The sequence below is a fragment of the Grampus griseus genome (genome assembly GCF_964374135.1).
Source record: "Grampus griseus genome assembly, chromosome: 14".
Lineage (NCBI taxonomy): Eukaryota > Metazoa > Chordata > Mammalia > Artiodactyla > Delphinidae > Grampus > Grampus griseus.
This window is the reverse complement of record NC_139008.1, coordinates 36,551,484-36,568,525: the sequence shown is the minus strand read 5'-3', so window position 1 is coordinate 36,568,525 and position 17,042 is coordinate 36,551,484. Positions and strand designations below refer to the sequence as shown.

General features: G+C 47.0%; 1 protein-coding gene across 1 annotated transcript; it reads left to right on the top strand.

Annotated features, from left to right (window-relative positions):
- Window positions 1-7,989: 7,989 nt before the first annotated feature.
- Window positions 7,990-14,705, top strand: ZNF263 (zinc finger protein 263). Its single transcript, XM_082669925.1, has 6 exons — window positions 7,990-8,562; window positions 9,429-9,609; window positions 10,058-10,131; window positions 10,396-10,522; window positions 12,065-12,181; window positions 12,697-14,705. The coding sequence occupies exons 1-6, from the start codon at window positions 8,176-8,178 to the stop codon at window positions 13,863-13,865; spliced, it is 2,055 nt and encodes a 684-aa protein (XP_082526051.1). The 5' UTR covers window positions 7,990-8,175; the 3' UTR covers window positions 13,866-14,705.
- The last annotated feature ends 2,337 nt before the right edge of the window (window positions 14,706-17,042 follow it).

Below are 17,042 nucleotides of genomic sequence, written 5' to 3'. Positions count from 1 at the left end.
CTTTAATAGTTAGGCAGTGATTAACAATTGCTATATAAAATCCATACAGGGAGTTCCCTAGTGGTCCAGTGGTTAGGACTCTGTGCTTTCACTGCTGAGGGCCTGGGTTTGATCCCAGGTCAGGGAACTAAGATCCCACAAGCCACATGGCCCATCCAAAAAAAAAAAAAGATCCATACAGTAGTTTTTTGTTTGTTGTTTGTTTTTAAAACCTCTTAGCAAGGGAAGAGGAAGCCAAAAAACAAAACAAAACAAAAAAACAGAAGGCAGAATTGGGAAGCAACTTAAACTCCTCCATCTCACTTCCCCTTCACACAGCACCAAAGATGCTTCCAAAGATATAAAAATACTTGAGAGGTCCAAGACTATTCTAGATTTTGTCCTATAGATAGAACACTTGTTTTCTAGGGCTTTGGGGGATAATTAACACACTTTATTAAATATAAGTCCACAGGAAAACCAAAATGAACTTTTCAAAGAAGAAATAGAATGAATCTCATTTTCTAATCAATGCGGTAAAAAAAATTTTTTTTAGAGGAGAACTTTCTTGACCAGCTTGACCAGTTGACCAACTCTTGGCTTAAAGAGGAAATAATAAAAACTGCAATGATGGGAATTCCCTGGCAGTCCAGTGGTTGGGGAACTAAGATCCCATGAGCTGCATGGGGAAAGAAAGAAAGGAAGGAGGGAGGGAGGGAGGGAAGGAAGGAAGGAAGGAAGGAAATATGAAAACTGTAGTGACAAACTATTTTGAAATCATCAATAAGGAGAATATTTTATATAGAAATCATGGGATGTACCTAAAGCTGCACTTAGAGGAAAACTCATAACCTTAAACACTTTTACGATTAACTTTTTTTTTTTTTTTTTTTTGCTGTACGCGGGCCTCTCACTGCTGTGGCCTCTCCCATTGCGGAGCACAGGCTCCGGACGCACAGGCCCAGCGCCCATGGCTCACAGGCCCAGCCTCTCCGTGGCACGTGGGATCCTCCCGGACCGGGGCACGAACCCGCGTCCCCAGTATCGGCAGGCAGACTCTCAACCACTGCGCCACCAGGGAAGCCGCCACTTTTACCATTAAACAACAAAGACTAGAAATAAAGTACAATGATATTTATTGAAAGTTTATTTTGTATAGAGCCTGCATTTAAATATATTTCATTAACCTTTATAGTACTTATGAGGTGGGCACTGTTTTTTGCCCTTATCTTTTCAAAATGCTCAAAAGTTATAAGGCATATCCATGCAATGTTCCATGTTCTTAATTTCCAAGAGCTATTTTACATCTCTTAATTCAAAGCTACAAACATTTATTAATTAAAGCTTTATTAATTAAAGCTCAGGGTACTTTAAGGGATAAAGAAATGAATTACTGCTGTTCTCAATCTTGTGAAACTCTAGTCATCTGTGTGATGTTGATGTATGTATATTGGAAGGGCAAGGGAGGACACAGGTCATAGTATGATTGCAGTTAATCCTCCCAGTTAAGAAGAACTGTGTTAAGTGCTAAAAATGATCTCTAAACAAAGCACTGAAGGAGCCCAAAAGAAATGTAATTCTGACTTGGAGAGGGGGCAGGAGTCAACTGCAGTACTTGTTGCCACAATTCAGGGCCTGCACCATGAAGGTTTTTGCAGCCTTGTTGAGGAATCTGTGCTTTATTATCAGGGCAGTGAGGCACCATTGGAGGTTCTGTCTGTGTGGGTGGATGTTTGTGTAAAGACTTTTATTTATTTATTTATATTTTGGCTGCGTTGGGTCTTCGTTGCTGCGTGTGGGCTTTCTCTAGTTGCGGCGAGCGGGGGCTACTCTTCGTTGTGGTGCGCGGGCTTCTCATTGCGGTGGCTTCTCTTGTTGCGGAACACAGGATCTAGGCACTCGGGCTTCAGTAGTTGTGGCTCGCAGGCTCTAGAGCACAGGCTCAGTAGTTGTGGCACACAGGCTTAGTTGCTCCGCGGCATGTGGGATCTTCCCGGACCAGGGATCGAACCTGTGTCCCCTGCATTGGCAGGCAGATTCATATCCACTGCACCACCAGGGAGGCCCATGGACTTTACTTTTATTGCTGCAATTCTGTTTTATTTTGTTTTTTCCCTTCAGAATTGTTTCTCAGATGTGGAACTGATTGATAAAAGAGGAGAAATATTTTAAGATTCTTAAAACACACTGTCAAATTGCTTTTCATAAAGTATAGTGCATTCATGGGGTCTCTCTCCTATGTGGAGACATCGGTATCTATAAAGGTCTGAATGAAGAAAGCTTCTCTCCCAGCCAGGGCATTTGTGAGGCTCCTCTCCTGAATGAGTCCTCTGGTGCTCAGTAGGTCTAATGTCAAGAGGTTCTTCCACGTTGGAGCTCTTAGGGTTCTCTCTATATATAGCGGTTATGATGATCTATAAGCTTTGCTAAGTCTGAGGATTTAGCACTGACTTTCCTTTGGATTAACGTTAACCAAACTAACTTGCTAATATTTTTCGGTAATGTTAATATTTAAACATTTTCCTCTGACTTTCTAAATGTTTTTAGTTTTTTTTTTTTTTTTTTTTTTGTAAAATAGAACCATGGGAAGCATCCCCCTCTAAAGTAACAATGAAGGGATGCAGAGTTCACAGGTTTTTTTTCTGCTTTGAAGAAGCTTCTTCATTTTCTCTTCTGATCTCAAAATCTGAGAGAAGAAACAGAAGTTGAACATGTCACACTATTCCACGGAGAAAGAGAGTGGGGGAAAGAGTTGTGCTAAACCAGTCATGGGATGATAGAAACTCTTAAGTAGATCCCAAAGCTTTTTGCTCCAATTAAGAAATTTTCTTTCCTTGAAAACTCAACTATCTTGAAGTCAAATCATTGTTTCATTTCTTTGGAAGGATTTCTTTGAAATCCTGCAATTCCTTCACCCGTGACTCTTCTCTGTGCTCCACAGGGAAGCTCAGGCCAGCTTTGGTACTGGATATCTTGGCCGTGACAGGAGGCATGTTAGTTTGGGTCACCACTGGTTTTTCTGAATTCAGACTGATTTCTGGGGCAGACAGCCTCTCTATATCTAGTTCTGTTTTCAGTTAGGATTATTTCACCTGGAACTTCTGTCAGGCAGTTTTTCCACATTAGGACAAAACTAAAATGAGGAGAAAGCTCCTTTTGTGGTTAATTAAGGCCATCATCTTCCAGTCTATGGAAGAGCAGTGAATTCTATGTTAAAGTCAATAAACTAAATTAGCTTTATATTATCTTTTGAATATTGTGATAATAGAATTATCTAAGTTAGGACTAAAATGTAAGTAATTTTCCTAAAATTCTGACTCTTTTAAGGCTGAGAAACATTCTCTTATTGAGTCCCAAGAAAAGAGAGAGCGGTAAAAGTGGGAGTTTTGGAACTATGTCCTGGATTATTTTCAGTTAAGAGATTTTCAAATAAAAATTGGTATCTGAACTGGGTTGGTTGGTGACCAGCAAAAAATGTCTTTATATGTTTCAGCTGAAGTCTAGAAGTGGATTATCTTGAAATTAACCAAAACAACTATCTAACAGTGTTTCTGGCAATCTAAGGACAACTAGTAAAATTTTCTCCAGCTCAATTTCCTGCCATGTCCTACCATTCCTTTTCTCACTGAGAGCAGTTATGGTTTGTACCCTTTTTCTGTGTCCCTTACTCTCCTTCCTCACATCTAACAAACTTTACTGGTCTGAAGTAAATTGTGAGTTGATAAATAGTGATTTAAGATCCAAATAGAGGAAAATGTTTAAATATTAACGTTACCAAACAACATTAGCAAGTTAGTTTAACGTTAATCTGAAGGATAATTTAAATTCCAGAACATTTTATCAAAATGCCTTATATTTTCATGGAGAAAGGGCAATATATTTCAGATCAATTAAAAAAAAATGTCTTTTGGGACTTCCCTTGTAGTCCAGTGGATAAGACTCCACGCTCCCAGTGCAGGGGGCCAGGGTTTGATCCCTGGTCAGGGAACTAGATCCTACAAGCGTGCCACAGCTAAAGATCCCACATGCCATAACTAAGGCCCAGCACAGCCAAGATAAATAAATAAATAATAAATTTAAAAAAATAAACGGTTCATTCCTTTAAAAAATTGTTTAAAAAAGAAAATGTGTTTCAAATGAAATGCCACTTAAAGTCACTATTTTGTTTATGTTTGGATTTCAAAGCTAACTGTGGGATCAAAGAGTAATGTGTTACAGGTAAAAGCAAACCTGAAGCCATAGATCACAGGAAAACTGTAGTCAAGTAAAGTGGGAAGAAACCAAAACTGGGGAGAGTTGCAAATAGCAAAGGCTTAGGGTGGCAGAAACCTGGAGGCCAGGATATCCTAAGATGAGAGTCAGGAAAAGCATTTCAGAATGACAGAAGCTGCTTATTTGCTCCTACGCCAAAGAGCACAGATGTGAAATTCTTAACGCTGCAGATTTCATCAAATGTCATTTTGAAAACCAGGCACAGACAGCTACACCCCGCCCCTTGAGTGCAAGGGAATCTATAAGACTCAGGTAAGGACTGAAAGTAGCTCTAGAGACAGAATTTAGTACCCATGAGAACTAAGACCAGGAGTAGTAGGGTTTTTTTAATCTGAAATTCAAAATTGTTTTCTCTTCTACATAATAGGGAGCCACCAATAGCTAAGGACAAGAAAATACAGTTGACTTGTACAACATGGGTTTGAACTGCGTGAGTCCACTTACACATGGAAATTTTTCAATAAATACATATTACAGTACTACACAACCCAATGGTGGTTGAATCCGTGGATGCAGAACGACAGATATGGAAGGCCAACTGTAAAGTTACAGATGAATTTTCCAATGTGCAGAGGGTTAGCGCTCCAAACCCCCACTGCATTGTTCAAGGGTCAACTGTATAAGAAAGTGAAATCAACAGTGGTTACCAGAGGGCATACTTACTTCCCTTAACTTACATTTCACCCAGGCTTAAAGTAGTGGGTTTAATCTTTTTCATCATTTAGAGAACTTAATGAAAGCCATGGATCCACTTCCTAGAAAATACATGTACACATGCAGTTTTGTGTACAATATCAAAAGGTTTTAAAAATCTCCAGATCCACCCATGTGACCCTCTAGAACTGTGTTGATGGTAGCCACTACCTGGTGGGTCTTAGCAACACTAGCTGCATTTTAAGTGCTCAGTAGCCGCCATCACAGTAAGTTCTATTGTACTTAGAACTGCTGCTCTAGAATTTCTAGACCCTAGGTTAAGAACTCCTGCCCCAAATGAACCCCTATAGTTCTGCTGGCCTGTAACACCACTCCCAGTCAAATTGGTATTTGACTATAAAATACCATCTATAAAAGTTATTTTCTCTGCCTGAATATAGATAGGCCTCAAAGAAATGGAGGAATACTATCAGTAATTCTGAATAACTCTGAAAGTCTATCTAGCTTTAAGTACCTGTTAATAACCTAAAATCAAAAGGAACTTAAGATAGCAAATTGGTTTATCCTTCATTCTTACCATCTCAAGGTATGTGTAGTTTTGCAAACATTCCCATGCTCCACATCCTGCAATAATAATCCGAGTGGCTTTTCTGTGAGATAGGGTAAGCCTTCAGGAATTTGCTGTGCATTAGTAACAGCCAATATTGAGTTCATACTAAATGCCAGGTATGATTCTAAGCATCCTACATATGTTAGACCGGTTAATCCTCACCCAGTGTTATAAGGTGGGTATAGTATTATCCCCTCAAAACAGGTGAAGGAACTGCGGTTTGAGGCTTAGTGAGATTGAATAACTTATCTGCGATGACATAGTAAATGCCAGAGAGGTGGTTATTAGGTTAGAATCTATTTTCTCCTGAAATATGAAGATCTAAAACATGAAAAAAAATGGTCTTACAGGACTCTGAGGTCACGTGTCTCAACAAGGCTTTCTGAAATGGACCTGCACCAGCCTGTGCGCTGTGAGGCCTCTGGGTCTGAATTTGCCACAACAGCTGGTGGACCTTTTCTCTGGAGGGTGTCAACTACAAATTAGCATTTTCCATTGGCACTAGCCATCTACCTCTACAAAGATTAAATCGTGCTGCTGCAGCTGCTGACTTTCAACACCCCTTGAAAGGAGTTCAGGGTGGAGAGCTGAAATGAGGCACTCTGTGCTCTGGGAAAAACTGGCAGAACAGGTCTTCAGATAGTTAGATATTTTCAGGAGCCAATTTTATGAGCCCAATTCTTGTATCTCCTCATATCTAGAAAAGCACTAAAATTCTTCATGGTGACATCTGCTCCTCGTGACTAGCAGTAACCTACACGAGACTAGCAGAAACCGTCTGTAAAAACTATGTGCTTGATTGCATGTACTCCCCCTTCACCAAAATCATTTATATACTGACCTTCCCCCCGCCTCTTTGGAGCAGTTTCTCAGAGCTATCTGGTACGCTGTCTCCTGGGCTGCAGTCCTCATTTTGACCCAAATAAAACTTAACTCACAACTCTCACGTTGTGCATTTCTTTTTTGAAGTAGACAAGTGGAACAAGAAAAAAGATACAGTACTCAGGACTCTCTCCACCCCGTCATTGAAAGTTGACCCTCTCCGTCCCCACATCACCCTTTACCATCATGGTTTTAGCGACAGACTAAAGTGTGATCCTGGGCAAGTGACTTAACTGACACTCTGTAACATGGGGATGATAATAATAGCGTCTCGTTCCTACAGTTTTGTGTGCTGTGAGGATCCAGTTGCATGTAAGCAGGCGCTCAATAAACGATTACTGTTTGTCATGATTCAACCCCACGACCCTTTTATCTCTTGAGACCACGGGCCTGACCGTCGCTGGCGGGAAAGGAGGAGGTGGGCCGACCTGGGCCGTGTCTCACAGCTGGGAAGCCCTCCCCTCACCAGCACAAAGCCTCGACTGCGCCGGCCAGGGAATCGACCCTCCGGGTTTCCTTCCACTTGCCCCTCTCGATGAAATTTCATGGCGGACCAAGGAGGGAGATGAACAAGGATCTCGCCCCCTCAGAGCTGGACAATAAAAGGCACGCCCCCGGCAAGTTTAAAATCGGAAGCCGGTGGTGCGGGCTGGGTCCGCAGCGGCCCTGGGGGACGTCCAGCCGCCTGCAGCCGGACCCTGAGCGGACATGAGAGCGCCACGGGCCACAAGCCCACTCTCCCCACTGACGACCTCCGCACCCGGCCCCGCAGCGCCAGCACCTCAAGGGCGCAGGCGCGGGCCGCGCTGCCTACGGCATCTCTCCGCAGGCCCTGCGGCGGCGCTGACCCTGCCGGGGCCCACTCTTCTCCGCCTCTTCCAGGCGCCGAGCAGGCGGCCGAGTGGACCCTGGGTCAAATGCCTCGGAGGCTGCCCGGGCGGGTGGACCCTCTCCTGAAGCTCCGCCCAACTGCAGCGGGTGGGGACCACCTTGAAATCCGTTTTGACCCGGACAGCGATTCTCAAATTTGTCTGTGGGGGAAGAATTTTTCCACTTGTCTGTGGAGGAGCTTGTTAACAATTCAGATTTTCGGGCCCCACCCCGACACTCAGAAGCACAGGATCTCGCGTGACTCGGAGATCTGAACTTCAGTAAGCTTTCCGAGGGATTCTGACCCTGGTAGTCCGCCGGTCACATCCGATTTGGGCTTAATTTCCACTAACAAACCTACAGACTCTGGCTCCCAGGGGTTTCTGAGATCCCGGAGCTCGCCCGATGGCCCCGCCTCTCGTCCCCAATTGGCCCTTCGCTCGTCCCGCCCCTGAAGGCAAATCTTTTCTTCTGGTTGGTCAGCGGTGAGTGTGTGGCGAGACCTGACCCAATGGGCGCTAGAGTTCTCGGAACGTGACCGGGAAGTTGGTCCGGAGCAGGCGCCGTTGGTTGTTGACGCCTAACGCGCTCTGAGACTTCCGGCGTGGGAGCCGAGCTTCGAGTCCTGCGTGAGTCCGCTGCAAGGGGGAAAGCGCGGTGCTTAGGTCCTGCCCTGGGGCGGTCCTGGCGGGGGCGGGCCAGGGGGTGGTGCGGCGGCGCCCGCAAACTACTGACGCCGAGGCGCCGGAGCCGGCTGCGCCAGCCCTGGAGCCGGGCTCCTCGGCCGGGATTCCGGGCTTCGGGGCCCCCGGCTCTTGTGGACGCCCGCCATCCTTGCGCGGGGCCGGGGGCGCCTTCCTAACTGGGCGCAGCTGGTTTCGGGGCCAAGGCGGTGTGGGGACCTGAAGATGGCGTCGGGTCCGGGCTTCCAGGACCGGGAAGGGCTCTTGATAGTGAAACTGGAGGAGGACTGCGCCTGGAGCCAGGAGCTGCCCCCGACAGACCCAGGACCCAGCCCGGAGGCCTCCCATCAGCGCTTCAGACGGTTCCGCTTCCAAGAGGCCGCTGGGCCCCGGGAAGCCCTCAGTCGGCTCCAGGAGCTTTGCCATGGGTGGCTGCGGCCTGAGATGCGTACCAAGGAGCAGATCCTGGAGGTGTTGGTGCTGGAGCAGTTTCTGACCATCCTGCCCCAGGAGATCCAGAGCAGGGTGCAGGAGCTGCATCCGGAGAGCGGCGAGGAAGCGGTGACTCTGGTGGAGGATATGCAGAAAGAGCTTGGGAGACTGAGGCAACAGGTGAGAGAAAGAGCTGTTTTATTTGCGGTTTGGCCCTGAGGACTGGGACATCGCGTTGGCCCAGTTACCCCTACGAATTTACTTGGTTGCCCTGAGTAGACCTTAGGTGGGCAAGAAGCCTTTTTGTAGTTTAGCGAGGAACTTTCATTCTCCAGATTTTCCCCAAGTGGACAGAGCGAGCAGTGAAGAGTGCCCTGTTTCCACATGGAGGCAGTGTCTCTGCATTAGTGTGAGCACAGGAGTTAGCTCGCTAGGTTCAAATGCTCACTGCTTCGTACTAGCTTTGGGACTTTGGGCAAGTTACTTAATTTCTTTGGGCCTCAGACTTGGTAAAATAAGAATGGTAAAAGATCTCTCTAGGGTGGCTTTGAGCATTAGAGCAGGATGTAGTTTTGATCACACTACTGGTTTACAGTTAGTGCTTAATAGTTGTTAGCTATTGTTATATTACAGTCAGCAGTCTAATCTCTACAAAGCTGGGTGGCAGTTAATAGTGGACTTAAAAAACTGGCACTGAATCTCTGAGGCCACTTGCCCCAGGGCCACCCAAGTTTAACTTACCCAGTAGTCAGGAACAGACGCATCTTGAAAAGGTGGGGGAAAGCGAGAGGGAGTGAGGTGTGTCAGAAGAGCTGTGTGGGGAAGGTGTGCACTGGAAGTGAACTCCCCCCAGCCCTCACACACATTTTCTCAGGTGTACACGGGGTCAGAAAAGTTTTGTTTTAGTGTAAACCATTCTTCTCTCTTGGTGGGTCCAAAGGGATTGCCAGTGGTTCTCCGTTGAAGGCTTGCCCTGAGAATTCTGTACTAATTTCCCTTCCTCTCGGGCCCTGTTATGATGGTGAGTGATGTGGGTTGGTTCCCAGGTGACAAACCATGGGCGGGGAACAGAAGTGCTTTTGGAGGAGACTTTGCCTCTGGAAACAGCACGAGAGTCACCGAGCTTCAAGCTGGAGCCAATGGAGACTGAGAGAAGCCCTGGCCGCAGGCTGCAGGAGCTGCTAGGCCCCAGCCCCAAAAGGGATCCCCAGACTGTAAAGGAGAGGGGTGAGGAACAGTTCTCTGGGCAAGTGGGAGGGAGGAGGGGCTTTGGGGTTGCCCCTGACACCAGCAGAATGCAGCATGGCTGCCAAGGAGGGGGCATTTCTGACCTGAGGGTTTCCAGATGTGGTGTGAAAGACCTAGAAGTGGTTTGGATTCCTCTTGGAGTGGGTGGAGGGAGGGAGAATCTCTTAGTAAGCCCTTTTGTATGCAGAACGGAGACATTTAGAGCTCAGTGAATGATTGAGGGCTTTAATGCTTGGGCCAGCAGGGAAGACTGCTGGTACTCTGTTGTTTGGAATATCGCTTTATTATTCCTCGGTTGCCTTCTTTTGTTCAGTGTTCATCCTCAGAGCAGAGACTGGGTGTTGGGGAATGGATACTGTGTTGTGACAGTCCTTGGGTTGCCAAGAATTAGGAATGCCGTTCTCATCATAATTTCTGTCACCTTTAGCATTATCTGCTCCCTGGCTTTCTCTCTTTCCTCCCGAAGGAAACATGGAAGACAAGGAGCTGACTGGGCCCCAGGTGATGTGGAAGTTCCCATTGTCTCCCCGAAGTTGCTCTTGTGGGGGTGGGGTCCTTTTACCACTTGGAGAGGATCCTTTCTACCTCACCACATGCATCTCTCCCACCTTCTTTATTTGTCCTCCACACCTCACTTGTAGGCCTCCCCCTTCTTCCCCATGAAATGTGTCCTCAGCACACCTGGGTTTTGCCCCTTTAACCCATGACTCTGCTTGAATTGTTCTTGGTGCTTCAGGGCCTAAAGGTGATCTTGTGCTGTTTCAGTTGCCTGAGAGCTTAGAGGACGTGGCTATGTACATCTCCCAGGAGGAGTGGGGGCATCAGCATCCTAGTAAGAGGGCCCTCTCCCAGGACACGGTGCAGGAGAGTTATGAGAATGTGGACTCACTGGGTAAGGACTTCTTTTCCAGGGATGAAGGCTGAGCCATTTCTGACCAGGGTCCTGTCCCTTAGGTGCTCACCTCCTGGGTATAAGTTCTGAGTTTAGCCAGACGACCTGCCTTTGTCTAAAGTCCCTTGGACTAAGATCACTTAAATATTTGCCAGGTGCCACAGTTGGCACACTTAAGGGCCCCAGCTGCCAGGGCTGAGGGCGGGGAGTCTGAGCCATAATGAACTTCCTAAGGCAGAACAAGTCAGATCCAATGGTGCCCACCTCATCCCCACTTCCCACCCCTCACACACAGATCACAGGATGCTATAGGGCTCTAAGTTCTTGATGCCTTGCAAGTTCAAAATGCTTACTCTTCTGACCTCACTTATGTTTTCTATGCTCCATTAGTATTTCTGGGCTCTTCCCCAGAGGCACAAATTTCAGGAGCACTGGCATCAACATTCCAGCTCAGTGGCTGTCCCAGTCCTTAAGAATTCAGGAAGGGGGAAGGCTTTGTGGAAATTTGGAAATGATATATATCTAAAACAGGGTCTAAGTAAGTTATATATAAATTAAGATGCATCTATGTGTTGAACTATTATGCAGAGATTAAAAATGAGGTCTGTGAAATATGACCAAAAACTGATAGATGGATTTAGGTGGAGAGTGTGTGGGTATTGTATAATTCCTTCATTTTTTCTGCATGTATGAAAATTCTCATAATAAAAAGTTGGGGGGAGTCTTAAAAAACAACATAAAACAGGATTGTGTATGTTACCATTATAGCTATATTGATGCACACCTGGTAGAAGAGTCACACTGCACTTTGTTTTCATACATGAGGTTTTCATAAAGAGAAGCACAGCTATCATCTCACTTGCACTAATTTTGCAAGGGGGTCACTGCTGGGTTTGGTTGCCTTCACGGGGGCCTTCTCCAGGTTTTCTGTCACTGTGCTGTGGCTTGGTGCCCTAAGTTGAGCACAGCTGTTTCAGTGAGTGCTAAATAGGAAGAGTTCGGATCACAAGTTCTTGAAACTAAACTTTTTAAAGTCCGTGTTTGCTGGAGTTGGAGTGAGCGTAGCACAGGGTAGCACTTTTGGGTTTTAATCTCAGGGTCCTCTCAGAGTCCCAGGTCCTTTTCTGATTGTCCATCATATTACATTTTCTCCTTCTGGAGTTGCCCAGTCAAACTTAGTTCTATTTGATATGTATCCATAAGTCAAGGCTCTTTCACAGTATTAAACTGATTCCTCATGGAACTGACCACCCTGACCATGTTTGTTTGTTTGATTGTTGTTTTAATTACAAAAGTTTTACATTCTCATTGCAAAAAACCCCCCAAGTACTACAAAAGTGTAAAAAGAAAAAGCCACAGTCTCCTTCCTCTAATTTCTTTCTCTAGGGGTAACCAGTGGGAAGAGTTTAGTGTATGTTCCAAGTAATTGCTGTCAGATTTCTGTATCCATTCACTGAAGGCAGAGAACAAGACTATCTTTGTTTGCCCTGCCTGGTAGAGGAAAATGGTGACATAGAAATCCTTTTCTTTCACTGTGAACAGAGTCTCAGGTTCCCAGTCAGGAGGCCCTGAGCACCCAGGTGGAACAAGAAGGAAAGCCCTGGGATCCCAGTGTCCAGACTTGCAAGGAGGGCCTGAGCCGCAGGAGCCCAGCTCCCGGTAAGAAACGCAGTTGAGCAGCCTGCGCAGCTAGCCTCCCGCTGTTGGGAATGAGGCATTTGAGGGTCTTGGTGTAAGGGTAGCCCACCCACCACTGCCAGGGAGGTACGTTCTTCCAGTGTCTCCACTGCCCACTTCCATCCCAGTGATGGCAGGTGAGGTACCCAGGGTGCAAAGTGTAAGGAGGCATTCACTCCTGGGCTCATTTGCCCACCCTAGTCCCAGTCCTGCTCCATCTCACCCATTCCCAAAGGGCAGAAGCCAGAGGCTCAGTTGGAGAGGGAGTTCGGGGCCCCTACAAGGGAATTCAAGACTGGTTTGAGCTCTGATTCCTGAGTGATGGCCCCACCCCTTATGTGGATCCCTGTCTACCGTGCTTTACCTATATGGGGAAGATGGAAAACTGAGGTAGAGCCAGCCCTTCTGGACTTCTGACCTACAGGCAGTAGCACACATGGGATTTCCTTTTCTCTGGTGTAGAAATAACATGGGTTTGGTTTCTCTCGATCTTCCAGGGGAAGAGAAATTTGACAATCTGGAAGAAAGTGCTCAGTCCGTTTGCCCTGAGAGCATCCACCCTCGGGCGCTGCTGCCTGGCCAGGCCGGAGGGGAGGTACCCTGGAGTCCTGAGCAGGGAAGGCCTCATGACAGGGCAGAAGAGCATTGGGAGCCTGCCCCAGAGGTTCGGATGGAGCAGTCCTTAGTGGGGGCCACAAGTTGCAGAGAACTGGGGCGGCCAAAGGAACTGCAGCCGAAGAAGCTCCATTTATGTCCCTTGTGTGGCAAAAATTTCTCTAACAACTCGAACCTGATTAGGCACCAGAGGATACATGCAGCAGAAAGACTGTGTATGGGTGTGGGGTGCGCTGAAATCTTTGGCGGGAATCCACACTTTTTGTCACTACACAGAGCACACTTGGGAGAGGAGGCCCATAAGTGCCTCGAGTGTGGAAAAAGCTTCAGTCAGAATACCCACCTGACTCGGCATCGGCGTACCCACACAGGTGAGAAGCCCTATCAATGTAACGAGTGTGGAAAGAGCTTCTCTTGCAACTCCAACCTCCACAGGCACCAGAGAACGCACACAGGTGAAAAGCCCTACAAGTGCCCTGAGTGTGGGGAGATCTTTGCTCACAGTTCCAACCTCCTTAGGCACCAGAGAATTCACACAGGAGAGAGACCTTATAAGTGTTCCGAGTGTGGGAAAAGTTTCTCTCGCAGTTCTCACCTTGTCATTCACGAAAGAACTCACGAGAAAGAGAGGCTGTACCCCTTCTCTGAGTGTGGGGAAGCAGTGAGTGACAGCACCCTCTTTCTTGCCAATCATGGGACCCACAAGGCAGAGAAGAAACTCTTTCAGTGTTTAACTTGTGGGAAAAGCTTCCAGCAGGGCATGCACCTCACCAGACACCAGAGAACACACACAGGAGAGAAACCATATAAATGTACCCTCTGTGGGGAAAACTTCTCTCATAGATCCAACTTAATCAGACACCAGAGAATTCACACGGGAGAGAAACCCTATACCTGTCATGAGTGTGGAGACAGTTTCTCTCACAGCTCCAATCGGATTCGTCATCTGAGAACCCATACAGGAGAGAGACCCTATAAATGTTCCGAATGTGGAGAAAGCTTTTCTCGGAGTTCACGCCTTATGAGTCATCAGAGAACTCACACTGGATAGAAACAATGGGATTTCTTTTGGGCCCAGATAAGGTGGCATATTCAGAGGGGCCTCTTGTTAAGAGCTGGTATTCCTTACCCAGCATGATCTGCATCTTTAGGGTAATTACTCCAAAGAGGAACCAGGGGAGGGTCGTTGTGAGGGAGGTGCAGAGGCAGCAAAGGATTAGCGTAAAACTGAAAAGGAATTCTGTTGGAACTAGTGAGGATGGCAAGTCTTTGAAGTGACCCTCTCAGGGTGGAATCCCCTCTAAAGTTCTTCCAGTCTCAGGGCACACCTACCCCCTCAGCATATTTAGCCAACTTGAGACTTGGGTGCCTTACTGTGTCTAGTGTGTATCCCAACAACTTTGGGAATCCACAGACTTCCTGGTATTGCTTCCTCACTTGGGACATTCATCAGGAGCTTTTGGGCTCCTGAGGCCCTTGAGACCAAAGAAGAGGGGCCAGGTCTTCTGGGAGACCAGCTGGAGGCACCGAAAGACTGGTGGTGAGTTGCAGCTCTTCTGAAGGCCTGGCTGAGAAGCCACAAGCAATCCCGGGCAGCCACCACAGTGCCCTCAGTGGCCTGACAGTAGGGCTCATTGGTAGGTCATGCATGTGATTGTCACCTCAAACAAAAAGGAACCAGAGACCTACGGGAAATAGTAAGATGGAATTTGCAGGTCAGCCCAGGAATTGGCAGAGGAAACCGGGGTCTTAATTAGCTTACCCTTTGCAGAGATCAAGTCCTCAGAGGGTTCCATGAAAGATGGGTTCCCTGGGAGACTCTGAAAACGTGGATCCTGGGGAAATTAGGAATCATGCCTTTCCCTGTTGAAAATATGTTTGGATGGTAATAAATATCTTCAGGAAACATGAGTGTGTGACTCATCATTGAGGGCCTTTGACTTGGCCTCCAATGTTGATCGGTCTTCCACCTGCTTTGGGTAGAGAACCTGGCTTTCTTTGTGGTCTTACTTGGTTGCTAAGGAGGGTTCTGACAAAGGTGACGACAGACAGGCTGAGGGAGGGAGGTGTGGCCCTGGCTGGCTCCAGGCTGGGACTGCTATGTGGTAACAAAGGGTCAAGTCCAGTGGCTGCTTGGGGTGATGTCATAAGGGTGTTCTAGAAGGGTTTTTTTTCCTTTGGTGTACAGCTGTGAACATTGTCTTTTTTTTTTTAATTTTTTAAAAAATTATTTTTTTTGGCTGCATTGGGTTTTCGTGGCTGTGCACGGGCTTTCTCTAGTTGAGGCGAGCAGGGACTGCTCTTCATTGCAGTGCGCTGGCTTCTCACTGCAGTGGCTTCTCTTGTTGCAGAGCATGGGCTCTAGGCGCGCAGGCTTCAGTAGCTGTGGCACGCAGGCTCTAGAGCGCAGTCTCTGGTTGTGGCACATGGGCTCAGTTGCTCTGCGGCACGTGGGATCTTCTGGACCAGGGCTCGAACCCGTGTCCCCTGCATTGGCAGCCGATTTCTTAACCACTGAGCCACCAGGGAAGCCCTGAACATTCTTTTGCTTGTTTAGAATGTTTACTTTCTTGCAAAGTAGGTAAAGGAAGATCTGGCTCGTCAAAGACAAGTTATTTTGGCCGAGCAAATGGTTCCCAGGAAAAGATGGTTCTGATATAACTGCGTTATTGCCCATTAGTGGAGGGAGATACAGGAGAGGGCAAAATTATTAGGGGACAGCATTACATTTCAGAATGGGGAATCAGGAATAGGAATTCTAGGAGTGTGTTTCTATGGAAAAGAGGTAGAATACCAGGGAGAATTCTAGGAGTAGGAAATTCTGATGCTAGGAAAACATCTCAGGATTTGGCCCTGGAGGAAAATATCTAACTAGCTGTTCTTTGGGAGAAAAAGATGAAACATTCCACTGGCAACAGGCTATTAAATATAGCACTTTTAAGTAAAGGAAATAACCCTGCGTGCCCCCTACCCTTGGTTATATCTGTTTCTCATTTCTGTACCATTCTCTTACCCTCAAGAGGGCAGTGGTATTGCGGGTCTTGGGGGTCAGGGAAGGGAGATGAGGATTTGAAAGAGATTAATGTGGAATGGACAGTGGTAGGAGCAGGACAGGGCTGCTGTGGCTGCCAATACCATGAAGTGGGTGGGTGGTGTAAAGTTGATGTTAGTAAGCATTCTGGTTAAGATGGCAACTTATGTGGACTGTAAACCTCATGAGAATAGAAAGCACCCCTCCCCTTCAGATCCTTATCCCTCATCCCCCATAATACTATCCATACAGATCTTAGGATGTGGTCTAACTGGCATTGCTCCTACTTGGAGTACTACAGTTTGAGCCAGAGCAAGAGGACCCCCAGGTGTTCACTCCTGGCACTAAGAAGGCTTTCCAATCGTAGACTTCACCCAGTCCCCAGTCTAACTCCCCTTCTAACAAACTTAACATGCAGAGCTCTTCTCGGCCTTGTTTTCATGAGGTGATGTCACAAAATATTGCATGTAAAACACTTAGCACAGAGCCTGGCACATAGAAAATACTCATCTATTTGTGCCACCTGGGGTAGATAAAACTGGCAAATTGCCTTTTTTTTTTTTTTTTTTTTTTTTTTTGCGGTACGCGGGCCTCTCACTGTTGTGGCCTCTCCCGTTGCAGAACACAGGCTCCTGACGCGCAGGCTCAGCGGCCATGGCTCACGGCCCCAGCTGCTCCGCAGCATGTGGGGTCTTCCCGGACCGGGGCACGAACCCGTGTCCCCTGCATTGGCAGGCGGACTCTCAACCACTGCGCCATCGGGGAAGCCCGCCTTTTTTTTTTTTGTTTTTTTTGTTTTATACTGCAGGTTCTTACTAGTCATCAATTTTATACACATCAGCGTATACATGTCAATCCCAATTGCCCAATTCAGCACACCACCATGCCTTTCTTCTTAAGTACCTGGTAGTAAAAGCAATGTAAGACCACGCTGGGGAATTTCCTGGTGGTCCAGTGGTTAGGACTCGGCGCTTTCACTGGCAAGTTGGCCTGGGTTCAGTCCTTGGTTGGGGAACTAAGATCCCACAAGCCATGTGGCACAGCCAAAAAAAAAAAAAACCACGCTGGCAGGAATTCTGGGGAGCAGTCTACTATTGACAGTCAGGATTGATGACTTCATCGTTATAGTCATATTTCAGAAAGCGGGTCAGAGGCCCTTACTAAAGGGTCCCATGAAGGCACTGCAAGGGAGGGCCT